The following is a 27,977-nucleotide window of genomic DNA, read 5'->3' as shown; positions in this document are numbered from 1 at the left end:
TACAAAGTACTTGTATTATTTCCAGTTTATTGACTTGTTTGATAAAACAAGTTGTGACGGAATGCATAGACAGAGCCACACTTAAAATTGGCTCACCAACAACATGGAAAAAGGTCAGCAGGAAAAAGGCAACCATTTATTGAAAAGGATAAAAACCTGCAGTTCCTTAACTGAGTGCATACATACTGTAATTCCTAGTCTCTTATGCTCAACACATGACAGAATGACATCAGCTTGTCATTTGGGCAAACACACACAACACATACATTCACCAGGACACGATGCAAACATGGGTGAAAAACAATAACCATTGGATGATGGGGAGACTACATGAACAGCAGGCAGACATGCTGTAGAATATAGTTGGAAAAGATGCATTGTGTATTGATATATTTGCAGTTCATTTGAAATTACTGAAAAGAAGAATCAGAAGAAGTAAAAGAACATTTTACTCCTCATGGCACAGAGCAATTCAAATAATTTTAACTTGTAATTTTCAGACAGACTTTAGCATCTTTCTTTTATTGGATGAGCCAATCGGGTTTTTAAGATCTGGTCAAATGAATTCAGCCAAACTACATCAGACATTAGGCTGTATGACTGACCAACTTTAAACCCAGTTCAAGCAGAGCCAGCAACAACTCGCTCGGTCACCCAAATTGCGTGTGTGTTGATGTTAGTGTATGTAAGAATGCTTACAATGAGGCTAATTTAATGCACTCTTCACAGCATCTGATAGAGTTTGCGGTCACACACCTGGGCACTTTCTACTATCTGACGCATATTCACTTAAAAGGTCATGCCAGAACTCCCCTTTCATCGAAGCCAGACATTTGAAATGTAGCCAATTAAACATCCATCCATTTTCTGAACCGCTTGTCCTCACTAGGTTCACGGGTGTGCTGGCGCCTATCTCAGCTGACTTTCTGGTAAGAGGCAGGGTACACCCCGAACTGGTCGCGGGCCAACAGCAAAAATGGACAATTATATTTACTGGTTGTTAGAAATGTCGATTTGGTCTGTGAACTATAGGTGGTGAGAACATTGAATATGTTAATAGTTTAGTATGTCTTAATCTTTGTTAACAGGTGACCAATATTGTTTGAAATTACATATAACCAGCAATGAACTGAAATGAAAGGTATAAAACGACTGCTCAGCGATTAGAACATATTTATTATTGTGCGTTTAAGACAATCATTACTTCTTATTTATCAATACAAACTGAACCTCAAAATTCCAGGGGAACACTGAGAGTACTGCCCTTGAACAAAGAGCCTGGATTTTCTTAATATAAATGGAATGAAAATTGAAGAAAAACCTCGAGAGACACCATGAAAACAGGTGGGGAAAACATTTTCACAACTGGAGAGCAAATGCTCTCTCTACTCAAGATACACCGATGGTTTTCATTTGCCTTACCAGTCAGACAAATGGAATTATATTAAGCAAATATATTTAATATTTCAAATATTACAATTTGTTAAAACTTAGTTAATTTACGAATATTTATTAACAAACTAGGTCAGTGTTTTAAATTCCAGTAGTTATAAAGCAGGCAAGTAATGTTTTTTTTTTTGGGGAGATTTGAACACAGTATACTGATGGATATTATTATTACTGTATTCAAATTCAAGCAGCTTGTCTCCTTGTGGTTTTGTGTAGATGAGAAAGTTCTAAATGAATGAAAAGTAAAAGCAGAAGGGTTAGGTGGTTGCAAAACCCAAGTCATCTTGACTGTATATTCACGACGAAAAGTTTCCTTAAGTGCCTCAATCTCCACAACACCTGTGTGCAACTATAATACTTCAAACTGTGATGAGTTCTGTTAACCAGAGCTTCACATCCCTCTACAATCATGTGCATTCCAATTTACATCTTGTTTTTACACAAGGCACATTCCCCCTCAGTCTACCATTTCACTCAAAATGCTACAAGCATCAAATTGCTCGTTGTTTTGCTTCACTTCGAATTTGACAACACAAAGGACGGATCAAAGCTCCAGACTTCAAAAGATAAGTCAGTAGGCATTACTACTTTTTAAGTAAATGCAACTACAATTTTATGAATTAGTACTGGGGAAGTGGGAGAAGTAGCAATAGTAATGGATGAGGAAGGGCTTGTTTGTACTGCAACACCCCAAATCGGTGTGTGTATCTTTCTTGTGCATTTGGTGCTAAAAGAAAACTTGCCACTATAAATCATCACTCAGATAATGTTGAGAAGCTGCCTCTGTCATCTGGTGAGCATTTGTTGTAGCTTGTAAGCAGTTTTTCCATCGTTTTTTTTTCTCCAACACTGAACAAAGGCTGGATTACAAGGACGAGTCGTAGTAAAGGAGTAATGACTTTAACCATTCAGGATGTAGACCACCATCTCATAGGTGCACATCATGATGGCGGTGTTGGGGATCTGTCGTACCAAGTGGGTGGTGAGGCCGCGGTATAGGGCGCGAAAGCCCTCCTCTCTGGGAACTGTTGTTAAAGTCTGGAAGAAGGAGCGATATTTGGTGCCCTCCTCACGTAGCCGTGTGCGGATGACTTCTGCAGAGGATAGCACAAAAGAGAGGTTACAGGAAATCCATACAAAAATTAGGTAGGTTTGTAATTTTTATTTCAATCATGCTCACCATGTGGATAAGCAATGGTTGTGGCACATGTCTTGGAAGTGGCAGCAGCAAGCATCATCCCCACAAAGTCTGAGGCATCCTTGGATACCTCCTCTTGCTCGTCCATGTTCTGGGGGGCTTTGGCATCCAAGAGTCGCCGTTTGATGTTTTCATAGATCACAAAGTGAACCACAGTCTCTGAGATGCCAGCATAAGATGCCGACATGCCCCTGTAGAAGCCTCGTAGGCCATCTGACTGATACACCCGGCGCACACATTCAAATGCGCTCATCCTGCGCTCCCCTCGATTTCTGACAAAAAAAAAAAAAAAGATGGGGGGGGAGTCAAAGATCTCCGACTACCACTTGGGGTTGCAAAAAAAAATATATATATATATATATATATATATAATGATATATAAACAAAACGGGGGAACATGAAAAGAAAATAATGAAAAAAGATACAACTAAATAGGGTGCTTTCAGAGTTAAGTTTTCAAAGTTGCTAGTTTGCTGTAACCATCTTTGGTTACTCCAAGTTATCTAAGAGCGTGCAACATAAATGAGTACACCCCAACAGATTTGTTAGTTTGCATTACCTTTCAGAATAAACATGTATATGGCTTACTAAATGAAAAATTCTCCCATAAATATGGACCATTGATTGTAATGTGCGGCACGGTGGCCGACTGGTTTAAGCATCAGCCTCACAGTTCTGAGGACCCAGGTTCAATCCCCGGCCCCGCCTGTGTGGAGTTTGCATGTTCTCCCCGAGCCTGTGTGGGTTTTCTCCGGGCACTACGGTTTCCTCCCACATCCCAAAAACATGCATTAATTGAAGACTCTAAATTGCCCGTAGGTGTGACTGTGAGTGCGAATGGTTGTTTGTTTGTATGTGCCCTGCGATTGGCTGGCAACCAGTTCAGGGTGTACCCCGCCTCCTGCCCGATGATAGCTGGGATAGGCTCCAGCACGCCCGCGACCCAAGTGAGGAGAAGCGGCTCAGAAAATGGAAGGATGGATGATTGTAATGTGCGCACACAAAACTTTTTTTGTTGGAAGAAATTAATCTTGCAAAAATGAGTATACATCAACATCTAGCTAGGGAAAAAATTTCAATTTCAAAATTCAAATTCCCAAGAATTTAATGGCTTGAGTCTAATTGTCAAAATTCAGAACGTGATTATGATCTATGACAAATTGATAAAAACCTTTCTTCTCAAATGGGGTTTACTTATTCACAGTGTATATGTTTAGTACTCAACATGCCTGTTTTATTTTCTTCCCTTTGAGTTCTATGACAGGTGATGATGTATCTTTTGTTAAAAGCCAACCAGATTTATTTTTCTGCACCAGAAAAAAAGGTCAGTCTAACTGTGACATCCTGATTGTGACATTTTACCTGGCATCGAGCTGTAGACGAGTCTTTATAAGCCATATTGGATTGGTTGCCGTAATGGCTGTAAAACCTAAAGAAAGGGGGGAAAACAAAATGTCTTAGAAGAGTTTTAGATATCAGGCGGATATGCAGCTAGTGACCAAATAAACGTTCAGAAAACAACTGTTACGAATAACTTCTAACAAATATGAAGATTATTAGCAAAGTCATAAACTTAAAAAAAATGCTGTAGGTATTTGGTTTCACAGACAGAAATAAATGTCTGTTAAAATCACCCTACTGCAATTGACTGTCGACCAGTCCAGGGTGTACCCCGCCTCTTGCCCAAAGTCAGCTGGGATAGCTTCCAGCTCACCTGCAACCCTAATGAGGACAAGTGGTATAGAAACGGGATGGGTGGAAAACACCCTATCACCAGTCACTTGTCAGGTCACACGTTGCACTTTGTCAATAGCGTTGCCACTGGAGAGTCAGTGTGACTCATGCTGACCTTGGCTGCAAAGGTCTGAGTCATGCTGTGCTAAAAATGGCACTGTCGTGTACCTGTGAGATTCAGCTTTCCACACACCGATGACATTCAGGCTGTAGCTCCAGCAGCATGAATGACCCATATTGTAATGCTGTGCATTCCCAGCTGGATCACAGCTGCACAGGGGTAGATAACATTTCCTTGAAATATGTGTCATGAAAAAATGTGTACTGTATTTGAAAAGGGACATTTGACATGTGTTTTACGAGGTGCTGTTTAATTGCAACTATGAGAAACATGTCATGAAAACACGACAATATGGGTCCCCAAAGGAGGGCTTGGATTTTCACACAAAACCTTACTCAAAATACATCCTCTCACTCAAACACAACACAAACTAATTCTACCATAATTAATTTACTGCAGAGGTTCAGTAATGGCAAATGCTGAATGCGATAGCACCACAGACACTTTTTACCAGACCTGCCAACCTTTAACTTTTTTTTAGTATAACAATGTGCACAAGCACATATTAATCTGTCCACACACAGTTAAAATATTTCAAATGAGCACAGGGCAATTTCTTAGTATTTCCTTTATACACTATTATAAAGTCTGCATGAGTATTCCTGTTCAAAACATTAAACCAATATTACATCTGTATGATTATACATACTAATAATAACCATAAGTGATTTACATTGTTTGAATTCATTTCAAGCTTTCTTTTTAACATTTAAACACACAAACATAATATATATCACATTCAAAATAAACTTGATACTGAAAAAATTTTATGTACAGTGGATTTAAAAGGGCTACACCCCTGTTAACATGTCTGGTTTTGGTGGTGCAATAATAAAAAAAAAAAAATAATAATAATAATTATATATATATATATATATATATATATATATATATATATATATATATATATATGTATGTATGTGTGTGTGTGTGTGTGTGTATGTATGTACGTACGTACACACACACACACACACACACACACACACACACACACACACAGTGGCCGACTGGTTAGAGGGTCAGCCTCACAGTTCTGAGGACCCGAGTTCAATCCCCGGTCCCGCCTGTGTGGATTTTGCATGTTCTCCCCGTGCCTGCGTGGGTTTTCTCCGGGCACTCCGGTTTCCTCCCACATCCCAAAAACATGCATTAATTGGAGACTCTAAATTGCCTGTAGGCATGACTGTGAGTGAGAATGGTTGTTTGTTTCGATGTGCCCTGCGATTGGCTGGCAACCAGTTCAGGGTGTACCCCGCCTCCTGCCTGATGACAGCTGGGATAGGCTCCAGCACGCCCGCAACCCTAGTGAGGAGAAGCGGCTCAGAAAATGGATGGATGGATGGATGGATAGTTTTCTCAGGGTACTCCAGTTTCCTCCCACATCCCAAAAACATGCATGTGGTAGGTTGATTGAGGACTTTAAATTGCCCATAGGTGTGAATGGTTGTTTGTTTGTATGTGCCCTGCGATTGGCTGGCAACCAGTTTAGGGTGTAACCTGCCTCCTGCCCGATGACAGCTGGGATAGGCTCCAGCACGCCCGCGACCCTATTGAGGAGAAGCGGCTCAGAAAATGCATGGAGAAAGCGAGATATGATATGATTCACTTCAAACTGTTTCCACCTTTAATGTGACCTATAATATGACAAACTCAATTGGAAAAAAAAAACCTGAAATCTTTTAAAGGGGGGCAAACATACGATAACGCGGTGGTATAAATATGCACACGCTTAAACTAATACTTTTTGCAGAATTAATTATTTTTGGGTAGAAGTCTATCAGTGTGGCACAGCTTAAAGGTCAGAGGACAAAGATGTTAAATTTTTTTCTTAATAACTCTAGAACAGTCATGCCCAAAGTCCGGCCCGCGGGCCAAATCCGGCCCATGGCCAAATTTCCTCCGGCCCGAAGCATCATGTTATAAAATCAATATGTGGCCAGTTTAGCACAGTAAACAATACATCCATCCATCCATCCATTTTCTGAGCCGCTTCTCCTCACTAGGGTCGCGGGGTAAACAATACAGACATACATATTAAAAAAAAAAAAAAAAAAAAAAAAAAAAAAAAAAAAAAGCCATTTTATATTTCACCAGAGGGTGGCAGTAGACCTGTGGCCGCACTCTCGTCGTGTGACCCCTTTGTGAACTTTTACCCCTGTGGTTTTTCTTTGTAAACGAAGGCTTCAGTCTTGCCACCGTACCCCAGAGCCCAGACATACAGTATAAAGAAAACAGGAGATTGCTGTCTGTCACATGTACTAAACAGCCAGTACTTCTTAGAAATACCTGCAGCTTATTCAATGTTGCTGTCGGCCTCTTAGCAGCCTCCCTGACCACTTCTCATCTTTTCATCAATTTTGGAGAAACGTCCAGTCCTAGGTAATGTCACCGTTTTGCAATATTTCTACCACTTAATGATGACTGTCTTCACTGCGTTCCATGGTATATTTAATGCCTTGGATTATATTTTTGTATCCTTCTTCTGACTGATACCTTTGAGCAATGACATCCCTCTTTGCATTAAAACTTTGCAGATCACAATTCTTTTTTTATTGTTTCAATGGGTGTCAATGTGATCACATTAGAGTAATGCAAATATGAACTTTAAAATTAGCAGTCTTATAAGCTATTTACATAGTTTTTGGGGTCACATCACACAATTGCACTTGGATATAAAAATGGATACCTGCTATGCAAGGTACAGGTTGGCAGGTCTGTTTTACTCAGGCCTGATCGTAATCTTGACTAGTTTTCGGACCTTACCCACATGGTACCAGTACAGTCGGCATTTCTCCGCATTTCATTTTTGATGCGTATTCTGGAAATGGTCACTCGGATGAAGAATATTAAAAAGCATTACCAAGAGGGAATGATTGAGCTTGCATACATACCTGCCATTCCAGCAGAGACCATGTGAACCTGTGTGGCGTCAGGTTCCAGTATATTGTTCAATTTCTCTTTGGCTGTGGAGTAAGCAGCGAAGTAGATGGCTCTGTTAACACAAGACAAAATGGGTGAGTGCATTTGACACCACTAGGAAGCAAAAGAAGTCGCAACAGCACAAACGTAAACTGCCTCCGGTAATACTAACTGAAATGTTACCACATTTGAATGGTAAGCCTCTTTTGCTGTTTGTTGTAGCACACTCCAGATTGGCAAAGCATAAAGATAACTACTACTCTAGATGCTACATGCAGTAGTAACTACAGGTGGGTGAAATTGAGTTTTAGATTGATTGTAATGAAGATGTAAATTATTATGGCAGAGATTCATGGAGCCAGTCACCAGTCATTATTTTATTTGTTTTAAATTATCTGTGCGGAGTGGTAACACATGGCATGACACTGCTTGGGGACCACCACTATAGGGTCCCCAAACTAGAGCTTGACCGATTAATCGGGCCGATTACACAAACACACAGACCAGACGTGCAGCACCACCTCCCCCACTAACACTCACTTGGCAGGAGAAACTGTATTTTTTTTTTTTACTCCATGGTGAGCGGTGATTTTGCAAAATAGTATAACACTACACTAGAGTGCCCCCTGACAACAACGTGAGGATAAGCGGCTCAGATGGATGGATGGATGGACTATTAGGTTCAAGGTACTTTTATTGTCAATTCTTCAATATGCGTAACACATACAGAGGATTGAAATTACGGTACCCAAGGACCCACGGTGCTACAAAAGACTACAAATAATAATATAAAAAGCTAAATAATACTACGGTATATACAGTATAAAAAGTATGAATTGAATGTGCAAATATCAAAGACCAGATGACGTGTGCAACATAGTCAAGGACAGAGAACCTATACAAATAAGACATACATTAGATGACAAAGTCCCAATGCTTCTAAAGTTGCTGGTGCAACCCTGAGTCTGGTGTGTGTGTGTGTGTGTGTGCGTGTGTATTGGTGAGTGTGTGTGCATGTGTATGTTTGTGGGGCGTCAGAGTTCAGAGTTCAGTTGGGCAGATGACAGAAAAGGTAGGAGGGGGCAGAGTGGGCAGAGTTCAGATTCCTGACAGCCTGATGAATAAAACTGTCTTTGAGTCGGCTAGTCCTGGCCCGCAGACTCCGCAGTCTCCTCCCTGATGGCAGCAGACTGAAGAGGCTGTGTGATGGATTGGTGGCATTCCCCGCTATGCTGAGGGCTTTGTGGGTGAGGCGGGTGCTGTAAATATTCTGCAGGGAGAGAAGAGAGGTTCCAATGATCTTCTCAGCTGCCCTCACTATGCGATGGAGAGTCTTGTGGCAGGATGCGGTGCAGGCTCCATACCAGACACTGATGTAGTTGGTCAGGATGCACTCCATGGTCCCTCTGTAGAACGAGCACATGATGGGGTTGGAGCTCTGGCTCTTCTCAGCTTGCGCAGGAAGTAGAGACACTGTTTAGCTATCTTGGCCAGTGATGAGGTGTGTTCCAGGAGAGGTCCTCGGTGATGTGCACTACCAGGAACTTGGTGCTGCACACTCTCTCCACCTCAGCACCGTTGATGTTTAGGGGAGCATGCTGGGAGTGTGCGCTCCTGAAGTCCACAACAATCTCCTTTGTTTTCTTCCACATTTAGGGAGAAATTGTTGTCTGTGCACCACCCGGCCAGGTGGCTCACCTCGCTCCTGTAGTCTGTCTCGTCCCTGTTGCCGATGAGACCCACCACAGTTGTGTCATCTGCAAACTTGATGAAGAGGTTGGAGCTGTATGTCGGGGTGCAGTCATAAGTCAGCAGGGTGAAGAGGAGGGGACTCAACACCTTGAGGGGCCCCCCTGTTCAGAGTGATGGTGCTGTATGTGTTGCTGCCGACCCGTACTGCCTGCAGTCTCCCTGTCAGAAAGTCCAGGAGCTAGTTGTACATTGAAGTGTTGAGCCCCAGCTGGTCCAATTTGTAGATCAGTTGTTGAGGGACGATGGTATTGAATGCTGAGCTGAAGTCTATGAACAGCAGTCTGACATATGAGTCCTTAGAGTCTAGGTGTGTGAGGGCAGAGTGGAGGGTAATGGAGACGGCGTCATCGGTTGACCGGTTGGACTGATATGCATACTGGAAGGGGTCCAAGGGGGGAGGGGGAACTTGATGTGGTGCATGACTCGCCGCTCGAAGCACTTCATCAGGATGGGAGTGAGCGCTACCGGACGGTTGTCACTGAGGCAGGAGGGAGACGACTTCTTCGGAACCAGGATGATGGTGGTGGCTTTGAAGCACGTGGGGACAACACCCTGACTCAAGGAGGTGTTAAAGATGTCTGTCTTTTCACGCTGTCCTGGTCAGTGTCAGCACTTGGTCACTTGATTATATGCTTATGTTGACAGTGTTAATAATTAAAGTTTCTTATTTTACTTTTGTAGTGTTTCGCTTCTTTATATATTGTATATTAAGGTATCATATACAGTACAGTATATATCCTGCCTATATCAATGTTTTAATTTCTTATATAAACTGTACAGGGATGGTTATTATGTACATTTGCCGCACTGTCACAAGCTGACAAAATTCTGAACTTGCATACATATTTTCAGGAAGAGGCAATTTCACACATGATGATTGGGCAGGCACTCCAGAGACCCAAGCATTTCTATACAAGCAATTAAAAATTTAATTTTCCAAAATATGTCCCCTTTATTTATTACTACACATGACAATAGGCACAAGTTGTTTTTAATCGTTGGCCAGCAGTTGCCAAATTCAGCTGACAGATTGGGACCCTGCTGACCACTAGTTAGGAAGAGGGCCAAGCTCAAAATCTCTGTTCAAGGATTTTTATTATCATACCAACACACATTTGATATGCCTAATAAGTCTCAAGACTTTTGAAATATAAGTAGAATAACAAATAAGATAAAACAAGATAAGATAAAAAAAATACTGCTAATACTAAAAATACTACTAATCTGCCTCAGAAAACGCCTCGGCAAGCTGCAGACATGTTCTGCAAATAATTTAAATGTTTGCTCGTGCAGTTACCTTTAAAACAACGTCATAGCACGGGAACACCACAGCCCAATAAGCAGCCATTCGTTCATTTATGTCAATAAACACTCTACAAATGCTTAGCAATGGAACCTGCAGGTTCCAGTCATTAGCCACCACTTTGCTCCCATCATGAACACACAAATGATGACAAATGGGCATGGGTGTCACTGATGTCTGCTGTCGTGGCAAAACACTTTAATCAGAGGTTTTATATATATATATATATATATATATATATATACATATACATAAACACACACACGCACCTTGGCAAAATGCCACTCTCACACCATTTTCACAAGTTGCAAAGTCTCTTTCCTTTCTAAGTTTTTATGTCTACCATCCTCAAAAAGGATTGTTTGCTAAGATACGTTGTAACAAACAGTAAGGACCAAATGGTTGAGAGCGTTGTTGTTCTGAAGTGTTGCGGTACGGATTGGACAGAAAGACGCACACACACAGTTGTGTGTGTCACTTCACCATTGCCGAACCACTGAGACTGACTCACCGAAGCCCTGGGATTTGATCGAACCCAGATTGAGAACCATTGATATGTGTATGTACGTTTGTGTTGTACTGTCCCCAGGTGTCTAAAATTAGAAAGAGCAGCACAATTGCAATTAATTAATCGTGATGCGCGTCACTGATGGTGTAGTGGTACACTCGTCTGACTTTGGTGCAGGCAGCGTGGGTTCAGTTCCCACTCAGTGACGTTGTGAATGTGACTGCAAATGGTTGTCCGTGTCTATATGTGCCCTGCGACTGACTGGTGACCAGTTCAGGGTGTAGTCCGCCTTTCGCCCGAAGTCAGCTGGGATAGGCTCCAGCGTCCCGCGAACCTAACCAGGATAAGCGGTGTTGAAAATGGATGGATGGATAATCGTGATGCACAAACCTTTTAATTCTTCACATTCTTGTTAAATGTTACAACTATATTTTTTTTCTAATGTACAATATTACATAGTGCTACTTTTCTCATTAAAAAAACATTACAAAAATGTTTGGTTATTCTGGGAGGCTGAAATTGATTGTGGCATTTCCATTAACTTCTATCAGTAAATATGATCTGCGATACGAGTGATGTGAGTTATGAGCGTGTTCTCAGAACAAATTAAACTCTTATTTCAAGGCACCACCATAGTAGGGGATGAAGAATACGTAGAATAAATATTCATGGATTCAAGATCGATAATATCGATAATCAGTGATCGAATGGAAACGTAGCCCTGTCAATTGGAATGGGATCAGATTGTGAGGTCGAGAGATTTCGACACCTAATACGAATGTGAGGAAAAAGATGTTATGTTGTTAACAACTCACCTGGAAGGTGCCACACCCACCAGGTTTGGTCCCAAGCCTCTGAAGAGTGAGCGGGGTCCTTCCTTCTCTAATATTAATCTGAAAATAACATCCAGATAGAAAAAGGAGAAATGTGACTCTCCCACTAGATCACATCCATTATGAACTGTATTACTGAGGAGCATGCCTTCTTCTACCATGTCAGGTATTCAAGTTTTACTCAACTTTAAAAATGTCTATTGGGTGACCCACCGAAAATATAGCCTCATCACACGGTGTAGTTTTTCCCAACTCCAGGCGTATTACTATGCTTTATGCTGTCAATAAAATCTAATGTATAGATTGCTATGAACAAAATTTAATATCAAAGTCTGTGCACTTCATTTTAAAGTACTTGTTGGGTCTAAAAATAGAATAACTGACATTGTCAACTTGCTGGCCACCTACTTTTTTATTTTGCTCATAATCTATGTAGATTGTGTTGTGTTGAAACACTGCAGCTCGACATTCAGCTATCATAGGCGCAGGATTTAATGGGTCCAGTATGTTTTGATATTTTAAACACAGTCATTATATTAGATTGCATTTTGTAACAAAAATTGCAAACTCTGGATCACACTTCCGCAGATTTAGAGTGCCCAAATGTGAGTAGTTGTTTTAACCATTCTACTAATCAAAGAGTGTATCTAATACTGTATAAGCCATCATCATATTTCCCAGTACATGTATTCCAAAAATCAACAAACAATTTGTGATGTTTTCAAAAAGAGTGATATTCAACTTTTTGGCCCGAACAAGCCAGTGACTTGCCAACTGGAGTAAGAGCTCCCTTAACAGCAGAGTATAAATGAATGATGAGTATTACTGGCTAAACTAATTGATGTAAAATTGATTAAACCATACAAAAGGTGCAACATACTGCAGACATATTATTAAGGACTTACTTGAGGCAGTGCAGGGGACCTGGTGGGGACATCCGGGCCATACTGGCCCCATTGACTGCACTCAGCTGAACCTCAGAAACATAGAGACTGATGGATGATGACTGCAGACGCGTCTTCACTACTTCCAGTGGGCAAGTCAATATGGCTCCTACTGTGCCTCCACATCTAGTAAAAAGGAAAACAAAATAAATAAATACATCAACCAAAAAGACAATTGTTTTGAATTAGGTAGTTACTAAACTAGATCCAGTCTAACTTTTCAGCCACCATTGAGATAATCATAGGAATAAAACACGTTCACATCCAGCTATCCAGCTTCGATACTGCTTGCCTTCATTAGGGTCACAATTGAGGTGCAGCCTGTACCAGCTAACTTTGGGCAAAAGGAAGAGTACAACCTGGACTGGTTGCCAGCCAATCACAGAACACTAACAATGTTGCATTATGTTATCTGTGTCTTAGTGGAATTCTAACAATCTGAAGCATGTAGGCCAGGCCAGACGAGAGAATCGGAATGTTTTGTTTCCTGGGAAACAACAATAAGCTTCTGTTAAATGTCATTGTCAATCAAATGGTGTGTACTGTAATGGATTTAACAAAGTGCAAACAGCAGCAGATATATTTTGTCGTTTCTTGGTCACAAGCTTGAGAATGGAATCAAACACATTGGCAATTTATTATGCAGGTACATTTTTGTTAATTTATTCATTTTTGTAAATAAGACGGTTATTCATTATATGAGTGAAAGTTTTGTTGGCACACAAACAAATTGTTTTCAATTATTGATGTTAATTTGTTGAAAATTGTAATGATTAATTTATTAAGGATTATATTTATGTTTTTGACCAAATGGACACCGAGACTTGTCTGCGGTTGCTGGACCAATTGAAAACAACCCAAATCAGAGAAAAGCAAATATACAAAACTTGTTTTGAATAAGTTTGCTGTCATTTGTTTGCTGCTTTTATTTAAGAGGAGGAAATTGTATTTTTATGACAAAAAAAAAAGGGATATCTTATGTTGGTCATATTGCCCAGTCGTACTATGTTCAGTAAAACATATGATACGAATACAATGAAAATCTAACAACACAGACCACTAGGTCAGGTCGTACCATAGTAGAAAATAGTTATCTTTAGTCAAGGGGTCATTCTCAACATTGAAGCTGAGATAAGCGTTGTCTACATAGCTTTTGGCATAGGTCAGTTAGTGGTTATCCAGTACACCCCTCAGCGAAAGCAACATGTTCATATAGTTTACACAGGGATAAAGAGAATGATCAAACAGCAGAGTAACAAACATGATAATCTTGACATTGAACAAAATACACATTGTTGCTAAATACAGTAGTACACATTTGGACGCATACCAATTACGTTTTTAAGAATTGATAAATTTAGTTCGTTTCACTTTAAAATAATAGCGACGGGTGCCTCCGTGGTGGTGTTACATCAGTCGCATAAGGCAGCGTCTTTTTTTGTCTTCACTTTTAGTTTTTGTTGACAGCGCATAACACACGAAACAAAATATACTTCACCGATTATTTATTTATGTATTTGGATTATTATTTCACGCAACATTTGAAAAGGTCTGCGACGGCGCCCTTCCTCACACTGTCATACATCTACTGTGACGTTTCATGGAAACACCGGCATGTCATTGAAACTGAAGGCATTGTCGTGTGATACGAAGGCATGGCTGGGAGAAGCAAGTTGACCTATGGTAAACCACATCAAAACAGCCATCAAACCGTTTGGATTGGCGAAGACTGGCGACGCTAGACGATGGCGTGGAGCTAGGCGCTAGCTGTTGTTGTAAAATCCCATGAGAAGGCAGTCTACTCACCCTCCGGCAAACAGATGAACGAGAGTATCTCTTTGACTCATTGTGTCTCATATTCGTCAACGGGCAACCACGCGGGAGACAACTGGAGCCGGGGTACTGAAGAGACGGGCCGACAAGAGCCCCACTCACAAATGACACTCAGCACGTCTGCGCGTTGTTGTGGAGGTCAGCCAGTCAGTCAGCGGCGGGGGGAAACCATGGCATGCAATCGCGAGCTAGCTAGGTAGCTAGCTAGCTTGCTTGCTTGCAACGCTAGCGTTCTCTTCCGGTGGCAAAAACAATGTCAAAGCGACAGGCAGGACAAGCGGTCGAATATTTCATTGTGCAGCCAATGCATACAGTGTTTATGGTTGGACAGCGGGACAGCAACCGATGGACACTGCCTGACTGTCTGAGACCCTTCAATGAAATCGTACTGTTGATCGTTGAATGGGGAACATAAGTACGGAGGCGGTGATTGGTTCAAGCCTTCCGTAGCCCCTCCCTATCTCTTTTCCCTCACATGATAGTGCATTTATTTTGTAGGGCAAAGATCGTCTGCCAGCTTGCCAGCTGTCTAACCTCTCGTTCAAAATGAACAAGTTGTTTTTGTAACGCAAAACATGTTGTAGATAGGGAACTTTAACAATCATGCATATTATTATTATTCAAGGATCGCTATCAGTATAAAGTGCATTTATTGTACTAATCAGATCCACTTAGTGATTATGAACATTTTGCAGGATCATGAAATGCTGACGTCTTTTCATAAGTGGCCAAACATTTGCACACATACCAGTGCAATCATAGGTCGGGTGTGTTTTCCCCCCACTGGATGACTAAACCATGCTCTTATGTACATGGTTTTATTGTTCACATTAATTTGTTGGCATAAATGACTCATTTTGATTATGAATATTCTATTGTCATAATCACATTGAACATTGGCAGCACATCTGCCTCCCAGTTCTGAGTGAAGTTTGCATATTCTCCCCTGTGTTCGCGTGGGTTTCCTCCCACATCCCAAAAACATGCATGGTAGGTTAATTGAAGACCCTAAATGGCCCGTAGATATGAATCTGTGTGTGAATGGTTGTTTGTCGATATGGGCCCTGCCCCAGAGTCAGCTGGGATAGGCTCCAGCACATCCGCGACCTTCGTGAGGATAAGCGGTACTGAAAATGAGTGGATGGATATTGAACATTTTGCATGTGTCCTTGGAATCCGGGATAAGCACAACCTACTTCCATATTCGACAAAACGGGTGAAAGCACTTCCTCCTGGCGGAATGAGACTGAGACAAAGCACCCGTAGGAACTTTAAACATCTACAATGTTTTGTATTTAACACAGTATGTCACCACAGAGCCACCAAAGATGACAATATCCAATATTTAGGCTTTGTTCATCGTTACGACCATATCATATTTGTATGAAGACATATATTATTTATATATTAATATATATATTTAAATGGTGTCCCAAGACACTAGCCATAAAGGAAACAATATTTTAGCAAGTTCAGCTTCAAAACATCATGTCATCCACACGTAGTGATGCTCGTTCGTGTTGCATACACAGGAGGTCCGTGGACCTCTTTTCCAGGGTTGGTCACATGATGTTCCGCATATAGGGGTTTGCTGTCCACTCTGTTATTATGGGGACTGCCCCGTTAAAAGCCCTCTGATGTTTTCAGTGACAATACACCAGAATTTTGTTTTTCATCAATGCACGCTGATGCAGTGGATAGTTGCAGAATCAATATTAACTTATGTTTAATAATTTCCATCATAATATCTTAACATGTCCACTCGATCATAGGTAAATATCAATTGATATAAATACCCAAGTTAGAGTCTTCAATTAACCTACCATACATGTGTTTGGAATGTGGAAGGAAACCGGAGTACCCGGAGAAAACTCATGCAGGTACGGGGAGAACATGGAAACTCCACACAGGGAGGCCGGATTTGAACCCAGGACCTCAGAACTATGAGCCAGATGTGCTAACAAGGCGGCCACTCTTCCACCCTCCTTAATACATCCATCCATCCATTTTCTGAGCCTCTTCTCCTCACTAGGGTCGCGGGCGTGCTGGAGCCTATCCCAGCTATCATCGGGCAGGAGGCGGGGTACACCCTGAACTGGTTGCCAGCCAATCGCAGGGCACATACAAACAAACAACCATTCGCACTCACATTCACACCTACGGGCAATTTAGAGTCTTCAATTAATGCATGTTTTTGGGATGTGGGAGGAAACCGGAGTGCCCGGAGAAAACCCACACAGGCACGGGGAGAACATGCAAACTCCACACAGGCGGGGCCGGGGATTGAACCCGGGTCCTCAGAACTGTGAGGCTGACGCTCTAACTAGTCGGCCACCGTGCCGCCCTCCTTCATACAATGAATATGAAATTCAATGGAAAATCTTATTATGGTGAAATGGGGAAGTCTCAAAAGCACCTTATGGTGATATTGACTATCAAGAGTCTTTTGGGTCCCTTGAAAGGTGCGATATAAATCTGTGGTATTATCAATTATTGCTATAATTAAGACAGTAATTTGACATGACTTGGAAAGAAAGCACATTACAAATCTACAGTCCCACCAGAATGTACCCCTTTACTTTTTCCAGATTTTGCTACGTTACAGACTTATTCTAAAGCTGATTTGAGTATAGTTTTCTTTAAAAATCTACATAAAATATCCCATAATGACAAAGTAAAAATATATTTTCAGACACTTGTGCAAATTTATTGAAAATGTAAACATAATAGGTACATAAGCATTCACACCCTTGGGTTAATATTTTGTTGAAGCACCTTTGGCAACAATCACAGCCTCAAGTCTTCTTGGGTATATGTCTATGAGCATGGCACACCTGTTTTGGGGCATTTTGTCCCCCATTCTTCGATGCAGATCTTCTCAAGGTCAGTCAGGTTGGATGGGCAGCGTTGGTGGACAGCCATTTTTAGGTCTTTGTTCGATTGGATTGAAGTCCGGGCTCTGGCTGGGCATCTCGAGGACCTTCACAGGCTGCTACAGTCTGAGTTCCAGAGCACTCTGGAGCAAGTTCTCTTGAAGAAGTTCTCTATAGTTGCCCAGTGCCTGCAGCAGAAAAAAATGCTTGCTTCACAATAGGGATGGTGTTAGCCAGCTGATGAGCAGTTCCTCTTGTTCTCCAGATATGACGCTTGCAATTCAGGCCAAAATGTTCTATTTTGGTTTCATCGGACCAGAGAATTTTGTTTCTACATGTCTGAGTATACTTAAGGTGCCTTTTGGCAAACTCCAAGCGGGCTGCCATATGCCTTTTAGTGAGAAGTGGCTTCCGTCTGCCCACTCTACCATAATGGCCTGATCTTATATAGACAGATGTGTGCCATTCCAAATTATATTCAATCAATTGAATTTACCACAGGTGGACTCCATTCAAGTTGTAGAAGCATCTAAAGGATGATCAGTGGAAATCAGATGTAACTGAGTTTAAGTTTGAGTGTCATAGCAAAGGGTGTGAAGACTTATGTTCCTATTATGTTTGAACGTTTACATTTTTGATAAATTCACACAAATGTCTGAAAATATGTTTTTACTTTGTCATTATGGGATATTTTATGTAGATTTTTTTTTTTTAAAGGAAACTAAACTACAGAATAAGCCTCTAACAGCAAAATGTGGAAAACATGGAGTGTGAATACTTTCTGCTGGTATTGTAATTAATCTTAAGATTCCACATAATGGAACCTTCAGTAATATAATTCTTAACCTGTATTTTTTTCTTTGGTCTTTGGACCAATTTGGACCGATGACCCTTTCTTCATATGTGAATAGCTAATATTCTTAGAATGGTCAATGATGGTGGAGTGGTTCACTCACCTTACTGCTGTCCATGCTGTGAGATGTGAATGTGATTGTGAATGGGTCTGTCTATATGTGTACCCTATAATTAATTGACTGGTGACCAGTCCTGTGTGTGGACTGCCGTTCACCCAAAGTCAAAGTTAAATACATGTATATAATTTATTTCTACAAATATGATATGATAAATGATGATATGATAAACACGGACGAAGCCTAAATATCGGATATTGTTATATTTGGTAGCTCTTGGTAAACATCTTGTGCAAAACAAAAGACAATAGACATTTAAAGTTCATACAGGTGCTTTGTCCTTTGTCCCATGTCTGGGCTTGAAGGAAGTGCTTCAACCTGTTTTGCTTAATACGCAAGTTGATTGCACGCAAGCCCTATTCATGTGTTTGAAGTGACTACTAGACTTTACACCGATTGTATCAGGCTGATCGGTATCGGCCGATATTTAGCATTTTATGATGATCGGCTGATCGGCTTTAATGTCATAATTTGCCGATCTCCAAAAGACATTTACTCCGCGTCGCCGGGTGCACAGTATATTTGAATCCAAAAGATAGTTGATTATTAGCCTTGTCGCGTGTCTTTTGACGTAGTATTGGAAATATCTGACAGCCAATAAAGTTATTTTTAAAAAAAAACATGTCGGCTGTGTGGAACAGACATGTCTGAGACAGACAACACGTAATGATCAAACTATAAGACAAATTTGCTCTTTCACGATTGCACTGTCAGACTACTGAAATAAAATCTTGTACCGTATAATGGTACCGTAAAATCTCACGGCACACCAACAAACAAAAATGTCACAAAAAGTGGATACATTAATTACTGTATTTACCTCCTGCCATCTAATAGAAGACCATTCATTTGTTCTGTCGGTCACTATGCCTCACTGGCATAAATAAAGGAACAAAGGTATATTATTTATTGTAAATATAATTTTTGGAGCAATTAAGTATACAAGTATATCCAGTCAATGAACAGGTCATTTAAATAGACACATTCCTCCATCTTGTGATCGGATCGGTTATTTTTTTTAAAAATTCACTGATCGTGGACGGCCCCAAAAATCCTGATCATGTAAAGCGTAGTGACTACACATTCTAATAATTCCACTTACATCTTCTGTCAGTCTAGCAATTTGAAGATTTATAAGAGACACATAACTTTAACCATGGCATGTAGAATTGTTCATAGTAGTACTCCTCAAACGACGACCTAGGGGCCATTTGTGGCCCACTGTCCATTTTTAGTGGCCCGCGGCATATAGAAAGAATATCATCCACAACAAAAGTGTAGGGGAGGGTTGCGACACCCAACCTCCTCCATGGGTGCAACGCACCTGACAACTACTACGACTACTACGATTATAATACATTGTGTTTTTTTATAGAACTTCTAGATATGCAAAAAACCATTTGCAACTAAATAGTAGCAACATTTCTCTTCATAATGCCTCGGGAATAAAGAGGAAACGGAAATGTTTTCCGACACTTTATGCTCAGCGTCAAGATATACATTTGTGGACATATCACATTGACGATTAATTATGATCCTTTAAAAATTGTCAGCTTGCTGAAGCTTCAACTTGTTTTGGCTTTGAATATGGAGATCTGCTCAGGGCAGGGGCGGAACTACTATAGTGGGATACAGGGCTGTGAGTCACCCCAAAAAAATCATGAAAAATCCCCAACTTTTTGCCTTTTCGTCTTTAACAGAAAGCTGTGGTATAGCGGTTTCTCAAATAACTGTAATGTATAATTGCTGATGGAATGGTTTTCGCGTGTTTAATAAAGTTGAAGAGTGAAGATTTTTTTATATGCAGTTCTTGAAGCAAAAAGCTTTGAAATCCCTGATTTAAACACTCGACCGTCAGTTAATTTCAGTATGTGTGTGTGTAAATATGCATACAGAGGTTCTTTGTGCACTTACAGGTATGTAACTATGTATGCGTGCAACTGAAAGAGGTGAACTGTAACACATAACATGTAGACCTAAAATGAGGTTTTCCAATTTGGGCATGAGAATCAAATCCTTACACCACCTAATTTAAAAATGACAGCAGCCTATTAAGCAGGCAGCATCATGCGCTGCAATTTCTCATCAAGTACTGCCTGACTGTACAACAGCAAAAGGGGTCTCCTAGGGGTCACCACACATGGTGAGTCTCTTATCTACTTGTCTTCTAGAACTGGTGGGTGGGTTACAGCAGCTAGTAAAAAAAAATTATGGGGGTCCTCGGTTCACAGTGGTCCGGAATGGCACACAATTAAATAGTTCGTGAAGCGGCGTACGTCCTCAAACGGCACAATAAGGCACAGTCAGTTACTGCCGTACCTATTGTCTTACCATTTAGATTTTTTTATAATATAAATATTTACTGTAATTATTACTTTACTAATGCGTTATTGTAGATGAGTGATCTACTACGGGACAGTTATAATTCGGGTTTCGGTGCTGCCGTAGATACGGAACTCCGTCATAAACCAAGGAACCCCTTATGGTGAAATTTTAGTATTTCACATAGCAAGTACTATCCTGACAAATGTGGAACTGTTCAACATTAGCACATGGCACAGGGTCAGTCAGTCACGTCAAGTGATGATTCCCTGCATGTGTCTTCAATGTAACCAGTCTGCTTTTGTTACATGTATTAGAGTTTTCTTCTGGAATGTGAGATAGTATTCAAAATTCTATAGCAGATTTAAAAAATGAAATGAAAGGATAAAGAACAAGAATTCATGACTACAAATAGTTTAACAGTTTTCATTTCATATATTGGGCATTGGCATGACCATTGCATTCTGGTGGTGGTGGTATTTCCACATTGACATTTTTCCACAACACAAACAGTCTGACAGCTCAAATGAAGTGTATGAGCTGAAACAGAGTTTCTATTATATGTTTTATTTTGGTCATATGTTCTTGCCTTTTCTGGAAAAAAGTGTTCACTTCAGCAATTTCCATCCTTTTCGCAAAGTCTACCACCATCTGTCCCTCCAAGTTCCTTTCCTGGATGCCATACTTACCCATCATTTCTTCATCGCCCCTAATTCCTTCACCAACATGTACATTAAAATCTGTACCAATCACGACTCTCTCTCTGTCTTGGATGCTCAGAACTACTTCGTCTAGCTCCTTCCAGAATTTCTCTTTAACCTCTCGGTCACATCCTACCTGTGGGGCATAGACGCTAATCACATTATACATAATACCCTCAATTTCAAGTTTCAGCCTCATCACTCAATCTGATACTCTTTTCACCTCCAAGACTTTCTTAGCTAACTCTTCCTTTAAAATAACCCCTTCTCCATTTCTCTTCCCATCTACACCATGTTAAATTATTTAAACCCTGCCCCTAAACTTCTAACCTTACTGCCTTTCCACCTACTCTCCTGGACACACAATATATCAACCTTTCTCCTAATCATCATGTCAACCAACTCCCGAGATTTTCCTGTCATAGTCCCAAGATTCAAAGTCCCCACATTCAATTCTAGGCTCTGTGCTTTCCTCTTCTCTTTCTGCCAAAGAACCCACTTTCCTCCTCTCCTCCGTCTTCGACCCACAGTAGCTGAATTTCCACCGGCGCCCTGCAGGTTAATGATGCCGGGGGCGGACGTTGTTAACCCGGGCCACGACCGATCCGGTATGGAATTCTTTAGATGAATGCTCATATTTGTTTGGCAAAGCTTTAAGCCGGATGCCCTTCCTAACGCAACCCTCTGCATTTATCCGGGCTTTGGACCAGCCGACAGTTTGCACTGGCTTGTGCCCCCCATAGGGCTGCATTACTCTTATACATGTATAATTTTCTGATTTCCTGATTTTTTTGGGTAGGGCAAAAACACACCCCTGTGACATCACGGGGCTGGGCGTTTACAAAGTGACATTTCGTTTGGCTGCTCAGTTGTGAGTTAGCTGTGCTTAGCGTTCAAACAAGGCCCATTTACTACTCCAGCTTGCAGTTAGCAAGCTAACGATGGCTACCCCACAAAAATGCGTCTTCGCTCGATGCCTCAATTTACAGAACAGCTTGGTGATGTTTTTTTATTGACTTTTTAAAGACACACACAGATGGTGAGCTGAACACCAAACACCACCAGCCAACTCTGTAGTGCACATTTTACGAGAGATAGTTTTGTAAAGTTTCACCAGAGACAACATGGCTTTGTGGGTAACTTGATACTAGTAAATGGGGCAGTCGGTCTAACTACCTGGGCTTCCTCCTGCCGTGCCGCTGTCATCAGGTGCCGTGTTCAGCTGTGACATTATGTTACCGACAACGAGAGTAATTTGATATGTTATTTTTATGATTCTAATCCACAATAACCATTAAATTTTGAAGTTGAGCCTCCTAACCTGATTTTACATCGTATAAGCTATGACCCCCTCAGTATGTTTAATTCCTTCTGGCCCATCCATTCGACACGCCCACAGATGTCTGAGAGCTGAGAGGTGGCCCTTATTATTCAAGTTTGAAACCGGATTTTATATACTTAGCAATTTGTTTTATCAATTCAAATTTGGCAGGCTTGTTAACATTACTCTTCTCTGTGGTGTGTCGAATTTACATACCATTTTTTGGACCTGCTAAGTGCTACTTTAACACAGCTGCTAGTGAAAGACAGTCTAGCTGTCTCTCAACCACTTTAGGATGTTAACACGTTATCAATCATACATACTACTGTACATTGTAATCACTATAAGGAAACTGGTTATTTCCCGAGTACAGACAAACAACATACTGTCGTGGTTTTGCATGAAGTAAATCTTAGGTTGATATTTTTTCTTCTAAGAAACAATATGTTGAAACCCATTACGCAGACCATTACTTATTCAAAAGCTTTATTCACTGACATCACGTCAATGATCAACCTTTGTTTGACCATAATGGGCCACTGAATGGCTTTGGTGATCTAATATTTCCATCATATATTTTTATTGCACTTTTAGCTTTATTTATTTAATTTAGTTTTATCACAGTGTAAGAATTATGTGGCTACTCAGTTAAGTCAATGCTTTATTTTTGTTTGATTGTGTTGCTATATATAGACTGTGAAATCCATGAGCGAAAACACCAGTTCAAGATTTTTATTTTTTTTAAAAAAATTTTAGGCCATTCGGTTCATGTTGGAGGCTTGCAGCACATGTGACACGTGAGCCGTCGGTTATTGTGGCCCGTATTTTTTCACATGCCTTCTTATCCTGACTGCGCCCATCAGCCTTCAATTGTCAGTCATAGGCCAGAAATACTCAAGATAAATTCTACTCTTGGACTAAATTATCTCCATATAAGTCTCTGTAAATATTCAACTCAACAACCAAGACTGTATAGCAATACATATAAGCATGCATATCACTTTTATTGGCTCACTGTGAAGCCTCAAGCCAAGGTATTTGACAAGTCAACAGATCTAAATAAGAGCATGCACTATTTCTGTAATTAGACTGGGCCGTGAGATTTTTGAAGGTGATAAGCTTTGAAATCAACATTGTTCTTAACACAAATGAATGCATTTCATTCAAATGGATGTACATTACGATGACATGAGACTAAAGACTCCAGCAAGAATGTATGGAAACACAGTAAATCCCAAGCTCAAAATTGATGAGAGAATGAGATGTATTGTTAATTGTTGTAGTTAGTTAATAAGCAGGATTGTGAATTAAGTACACAACAAATTCATAGAAAATGTGCAGTTTCACGTGTACTGTACATACCATGCAATAATACAAGAAATATTGGTGATGAATGAGACAAATAAAAGTGGTAAGAATTCATGCATTAGGGCCTGAAGATCCAGCAGAAGGAGCTGTCTGCACCCATCTCATTACCAGTTACATGCATCAAGTAGCATGTTGCAAGATGAACATATTTAAGACTGGCAGAGAGGTCTGTGCTCTATTCAGTGCCTTTGGTTTTATCATCATATTGGAAACCAGGTCTGAGAAAGGTTTTTCAGGTTACATACGGATATTAATTGAATGAAAGATGTCACATGCGAACGACGGTGCGTTAAGCCACTCATGTGCAAATGCATGCCATTCCGAACAATCCTTCCTGTCTCAGTCAATCCCATGACTTCTACTCCCAAAAAGATTTGAGTAAATGTTTGCACGTTCACAGTTCAGCTCATATGACTGCCATTCCTTCAGAAATTACTGCGTGAAAGGAGGCATCTGAAGACAATGACCAGCCAAAGGCCTCTAGCTTCCAGTGGGAAGCTTATTTAATCATCAACAATTACACACACACACACACACACACACACACACACACACAGGGATGCCGTATGGGGGAGAAAAGTTTATCAGGACTCATTGATTTTGGGGGACTGGGAAACAATATCACTTTGGGCCTCACCACTCCAGTGTCACAAATTGAAAATACTATATTCTGGAGCCCCTGTCACTCTTGGTCCCTTAAAATCATCACCATTTTTCTCCGCCATACAGTACCCCTGTTTGTGTGATCTGGAGGCCCAACTATAGTGCTTCAATTCATTATTATCTTATCCAGCAAATACTGTAAAACAAGAAGGCTCTATAAATCAGGACTATTTTCCATCTAGATACAACTAAATGTGCTGAATTTGTCATGGTCTATAACCGTAAGATATTGGCCTGGACCCAAAAGGAGCCAGAGCCGGAAGAAGTAGATAGAAATTGTTTATTAAGGGATATCTCGGAGGTAGGTTATTCGAAGAGTGAGGGTGGGCAAGAGAAGGAGCTTGGCGGCGTGGCTGGAACAGACGGCGAGGAAGGTGACACGAAAGGAGCACTGGAGGCGGAGAAGAACACAATGGGGTAAGCAAAATCGCTGGGAGTAGAGTAACTTACAAGAGTAATCATGAAAGTTGGCCAGTGTATGTCAATACTCTGGCGTCGGATTCCTGGATCTGGTAGGCTTAAATGGATGCAGTGATGATGGCTGATAGGGAACAGGTGCATAGGTGGTGGTGACTGGGGAGAGAGAGAGGGAGGGGAAGGCGAGGCACAAAGCGCCACCCAAGTTCCAAAAAAGGAACAGCAGGTGACAGACTATGACAGTACCGCCCCCCCAACAGATGCCTCCTGGCATCTTCCCAGGCTTCTCATGATGCGCAGCATCGAAGTCCCTAATCAAGGAGTCATCTAAAATGAGCTTGCAAGAGATCCAGGAGCGTTCCTCCGGACCATACCCCTCCCAGTCAACAAGAAACTGTAACCCCCTGCCCCTGGGTCTCACGTCCAGGATGCGAGACACCGTGAAGGCAGGATGATTGTCGATGGGGGGGAGGAGGGGGCACGGCTAGAGGGCTAAGGGTACTAGTAGAGACAGGCTTGAGCAAAGACACATGGAACGTTGGGTGGATTTTGAGGGAGCTTTAATTGAACAGACGTGGGATTGATAACTTTAGTGATCGAAAAGGGACCAATAAATCGTGCCGTGAGCTTACGTGATTCGGTCTGGAGGGGAAGGTCGTGGGAGGAGAGCCAAACCGATTGACCCACCTTGTAAACAGGTGTAGGGGAGCGATGCAAGTACGCCAACCGCTTGTTCCTTTCGGCTGTCCGACTCAAGGCAACCCTGACGTTGTTCCAAATGGATTGCACCCATCGTAGGTGCTCCCCCACCGAAGGAACCGCCACAGTGTGCTCTTGTTCCTTAAACAGGGGTGGTTGGAAACCATAACAAGTCATGAATAGAGACATACCTGTGGCGGAGCTGGTGAGGGAATTATGGCCATATTCCACCCACGGGGGAAAGGTGCTCCAGGAGGCAGGGTTGCGTGCAGCCATGCAACGTAGGGCGGACTCCAGATTCTGATTCGCCCATGCCGTCTGGGCGTTAGCTTGTGGATGGTAATCAGAGGACAGACTGGCTGCTGCGGCCACCGCCTTACAGAATTCCTTCCAATCCTGGGAGGATAATTTAGGACCTCGGAATGCTGTGGAGCTTAAACACATGCAGGACGAGGAGGTTAGTGGTCTCAAAGGCAGAGGGCAACTCGGGAAGGGGTCTGTAATGGACACACAATCGATAACGGTAAGAATGATGGTGTTACCTTCAGAGGGGGGCAGGCCGGTAACTAAGTCCAAGGCGATGTGGGACCAAGGGGGGCTCGAGATGGGTAAGGGGCGCAGCACACCACCTGGGGACAGATGTGAACTTTTCCCTTGGGCAAAGACGAAGCAGGCAAGGACAAATTTTGGTGTCTTTAACCAGACTGGGCCACCAGAGGTGTTGCTGAAAGAACTGGATGGTGCGGGTGATAGGTAAGCTTGGAATTGTGGGCCCACTGAAGGACGTCAGAGTTGGCCACGAACAGCCGGTTAGGATGTCCGGTCTTGGGATGGGTGGAGGCGAGAGAAGGTATCAGGCTTTCCGTTACGGGAACAAGGGCGCAAGGAGAGGCTGAAGTTAAGCCAGCTGAAGAATAATACCGAACGAGCTTGACGGGGGTTCAACCGCTTAGCTGAACGGAGGTAAGCAAGATTATTGCGGTCGGTCCAGATGATAAATGGACTAACGGTCCCCTGCAGCCAATGCCTCCATTCTTCGAGAGCCTATACGATAGCTAGCAGCTCCCGATTTCTGACGTCATAATTGAGAGGCGACGGGAAAAGAAGGCACAGGGATGACGTTTTTGGCATTCAAGGTTTTTCTGGGAGAGAACGGCTCCAGTGTCAGAGGTGTCAATCTCCACAACAAATTGGAGGGAGGGTCTGGGTGTCTTAGGATGGGGGCACTGGTGAATAATTTTTAGGTGTTCGAAGGTTTGAGACGCAGCCGGGGTCCACTGAAAGGGAGAGCTGGTGGGCTGAGACGGACTGCCACTTTACTGTAATCGCAGATGAATCTTCGGTAAAAGTTTGCGAAACCTAGAAAACGTTGCAGTTCCTTGGGGTGGAGGAAATAGGCCAGTTGACGACTGCTTTGATTTTTGCCGGGTCAAGTTACAGTTGTCCTCTAGCAATGATATAACCCAGAAAGTGTACGGAGGAGAGGTGGAAGTCACACTTTTCTGGTTTTACAAAGAGGTGGTTCTCAAGGAGGCGTTGAAGGACACGTTGGCGATGTTCTTCCAGAGAGTGACAGAAGATGAGGATATCGTCTAAATAGACAAAGATGAACCAGTTGAGCATGACACGAGGACGTCATTATATTCAGGATGGCGCCTACCAGTGTGGCCGCCTCGGTAACGCGCTCTCTAGTATTGTCTTCGTTTTTGTGTTTTTCGTCCGTCTTTGGAGACCTTACACGACTCACTTACACAAGGGGAGACCTGCTAACCATCAAGGAGGCTACTCCGGACTTTCTGTCACCAACTTTCGAAAATCCGCTCAGTTTTTTCCCCGAGTTACTCACCGGAGCGGCGTCCGCGGTTTTCGGCGCATGGATGCGGAAGCGGCGCCACAGAGGAAAACGAGCCGGAATTCAGGTGAAACTCCGCAAGAGAGGACACAGATTGGCCTTCCCGTCGATCCACCTCGCGAATGTACGCTCCCTACCCAACAAAATGGACGAGCTTCATCTTCTGTTAAAGACCAGTAAAGACTTCGGACGTTCC

General features: G+C 41.9%; 1 protein-coding gene across 4 annotated transcripts; it reads right to left on the bottom strand.

Moving 5' to 3' along the window:
- Positions 1 to 10: 10 nt before the first annotated feature.
- On the bottom strand, positions 11 to 27,769 carry LOC133404825 (solute carrier family 25 member 36-A). Of its 4 annotated transcripts, none has more exons than XM_061681194.1 (8): positions 25,918 to 27,769; positions 17,429 to 17,655; positions 12,723 to 12,887; positions 11,800 to 11,877; positions 7,394 to 7,494; positions 4,010 to 4,076; positions 2,630 to 2,919; positions 11 to 2,543 (listed from the first exon to the last, which is right to left on the bottom strand). In XM_061681194.1, the coding sequence occupies exons 2-8, from the start codon at positions 17,452 to 17,454 to the stop codon at positions 2,350 to 2,352; spliced, it is 921 nt and encodes a 306-aa protein (XP_061537178.1). In that variant the 5' UTR covers positions 17,455 to 17,655; positions 25,918 to 27,769; the 3' UTR covers positions 11 to 2,349. The 4 variants fall into 4 exon arrangements, with proteins under 4 accessions (XP_061537178.1, XP_061537179.1, XP_061537177.1 ...); XM_061681195.1 differs by having other exon boundaries at positions 26,121 to 27,769; XM_061681193.1 differs by lacking the exons at positions 17,429 to 17,655; positions 25,918 to 27,769 and adding an exon at positions 14,568 to 15,009.
- Between the last annotated feature and the right edge of the window lie 208 nt (positions 27,770 to 27,977).

This window comes from Phycodurus eques, chromosome 7, assembly GCF_024500275.1.
Source record: "Phycodurus eques isolate BA_2022a chromosome 7, UOR_Pequ_1.1, whole genome shotgun sequence".
Taxonomy (NCBI): domain Eukaryota; kingdom Metazoa; phylum Chordata; class Actinopteri; order Syngnathiformes; family Syngnathidae; genus Phycodurus; species Phycodurus eques.
Note: the sequence above shows the minus strand (reverse complement) of the source record. Positions and strands in the feature narration are given on the sequence as shown.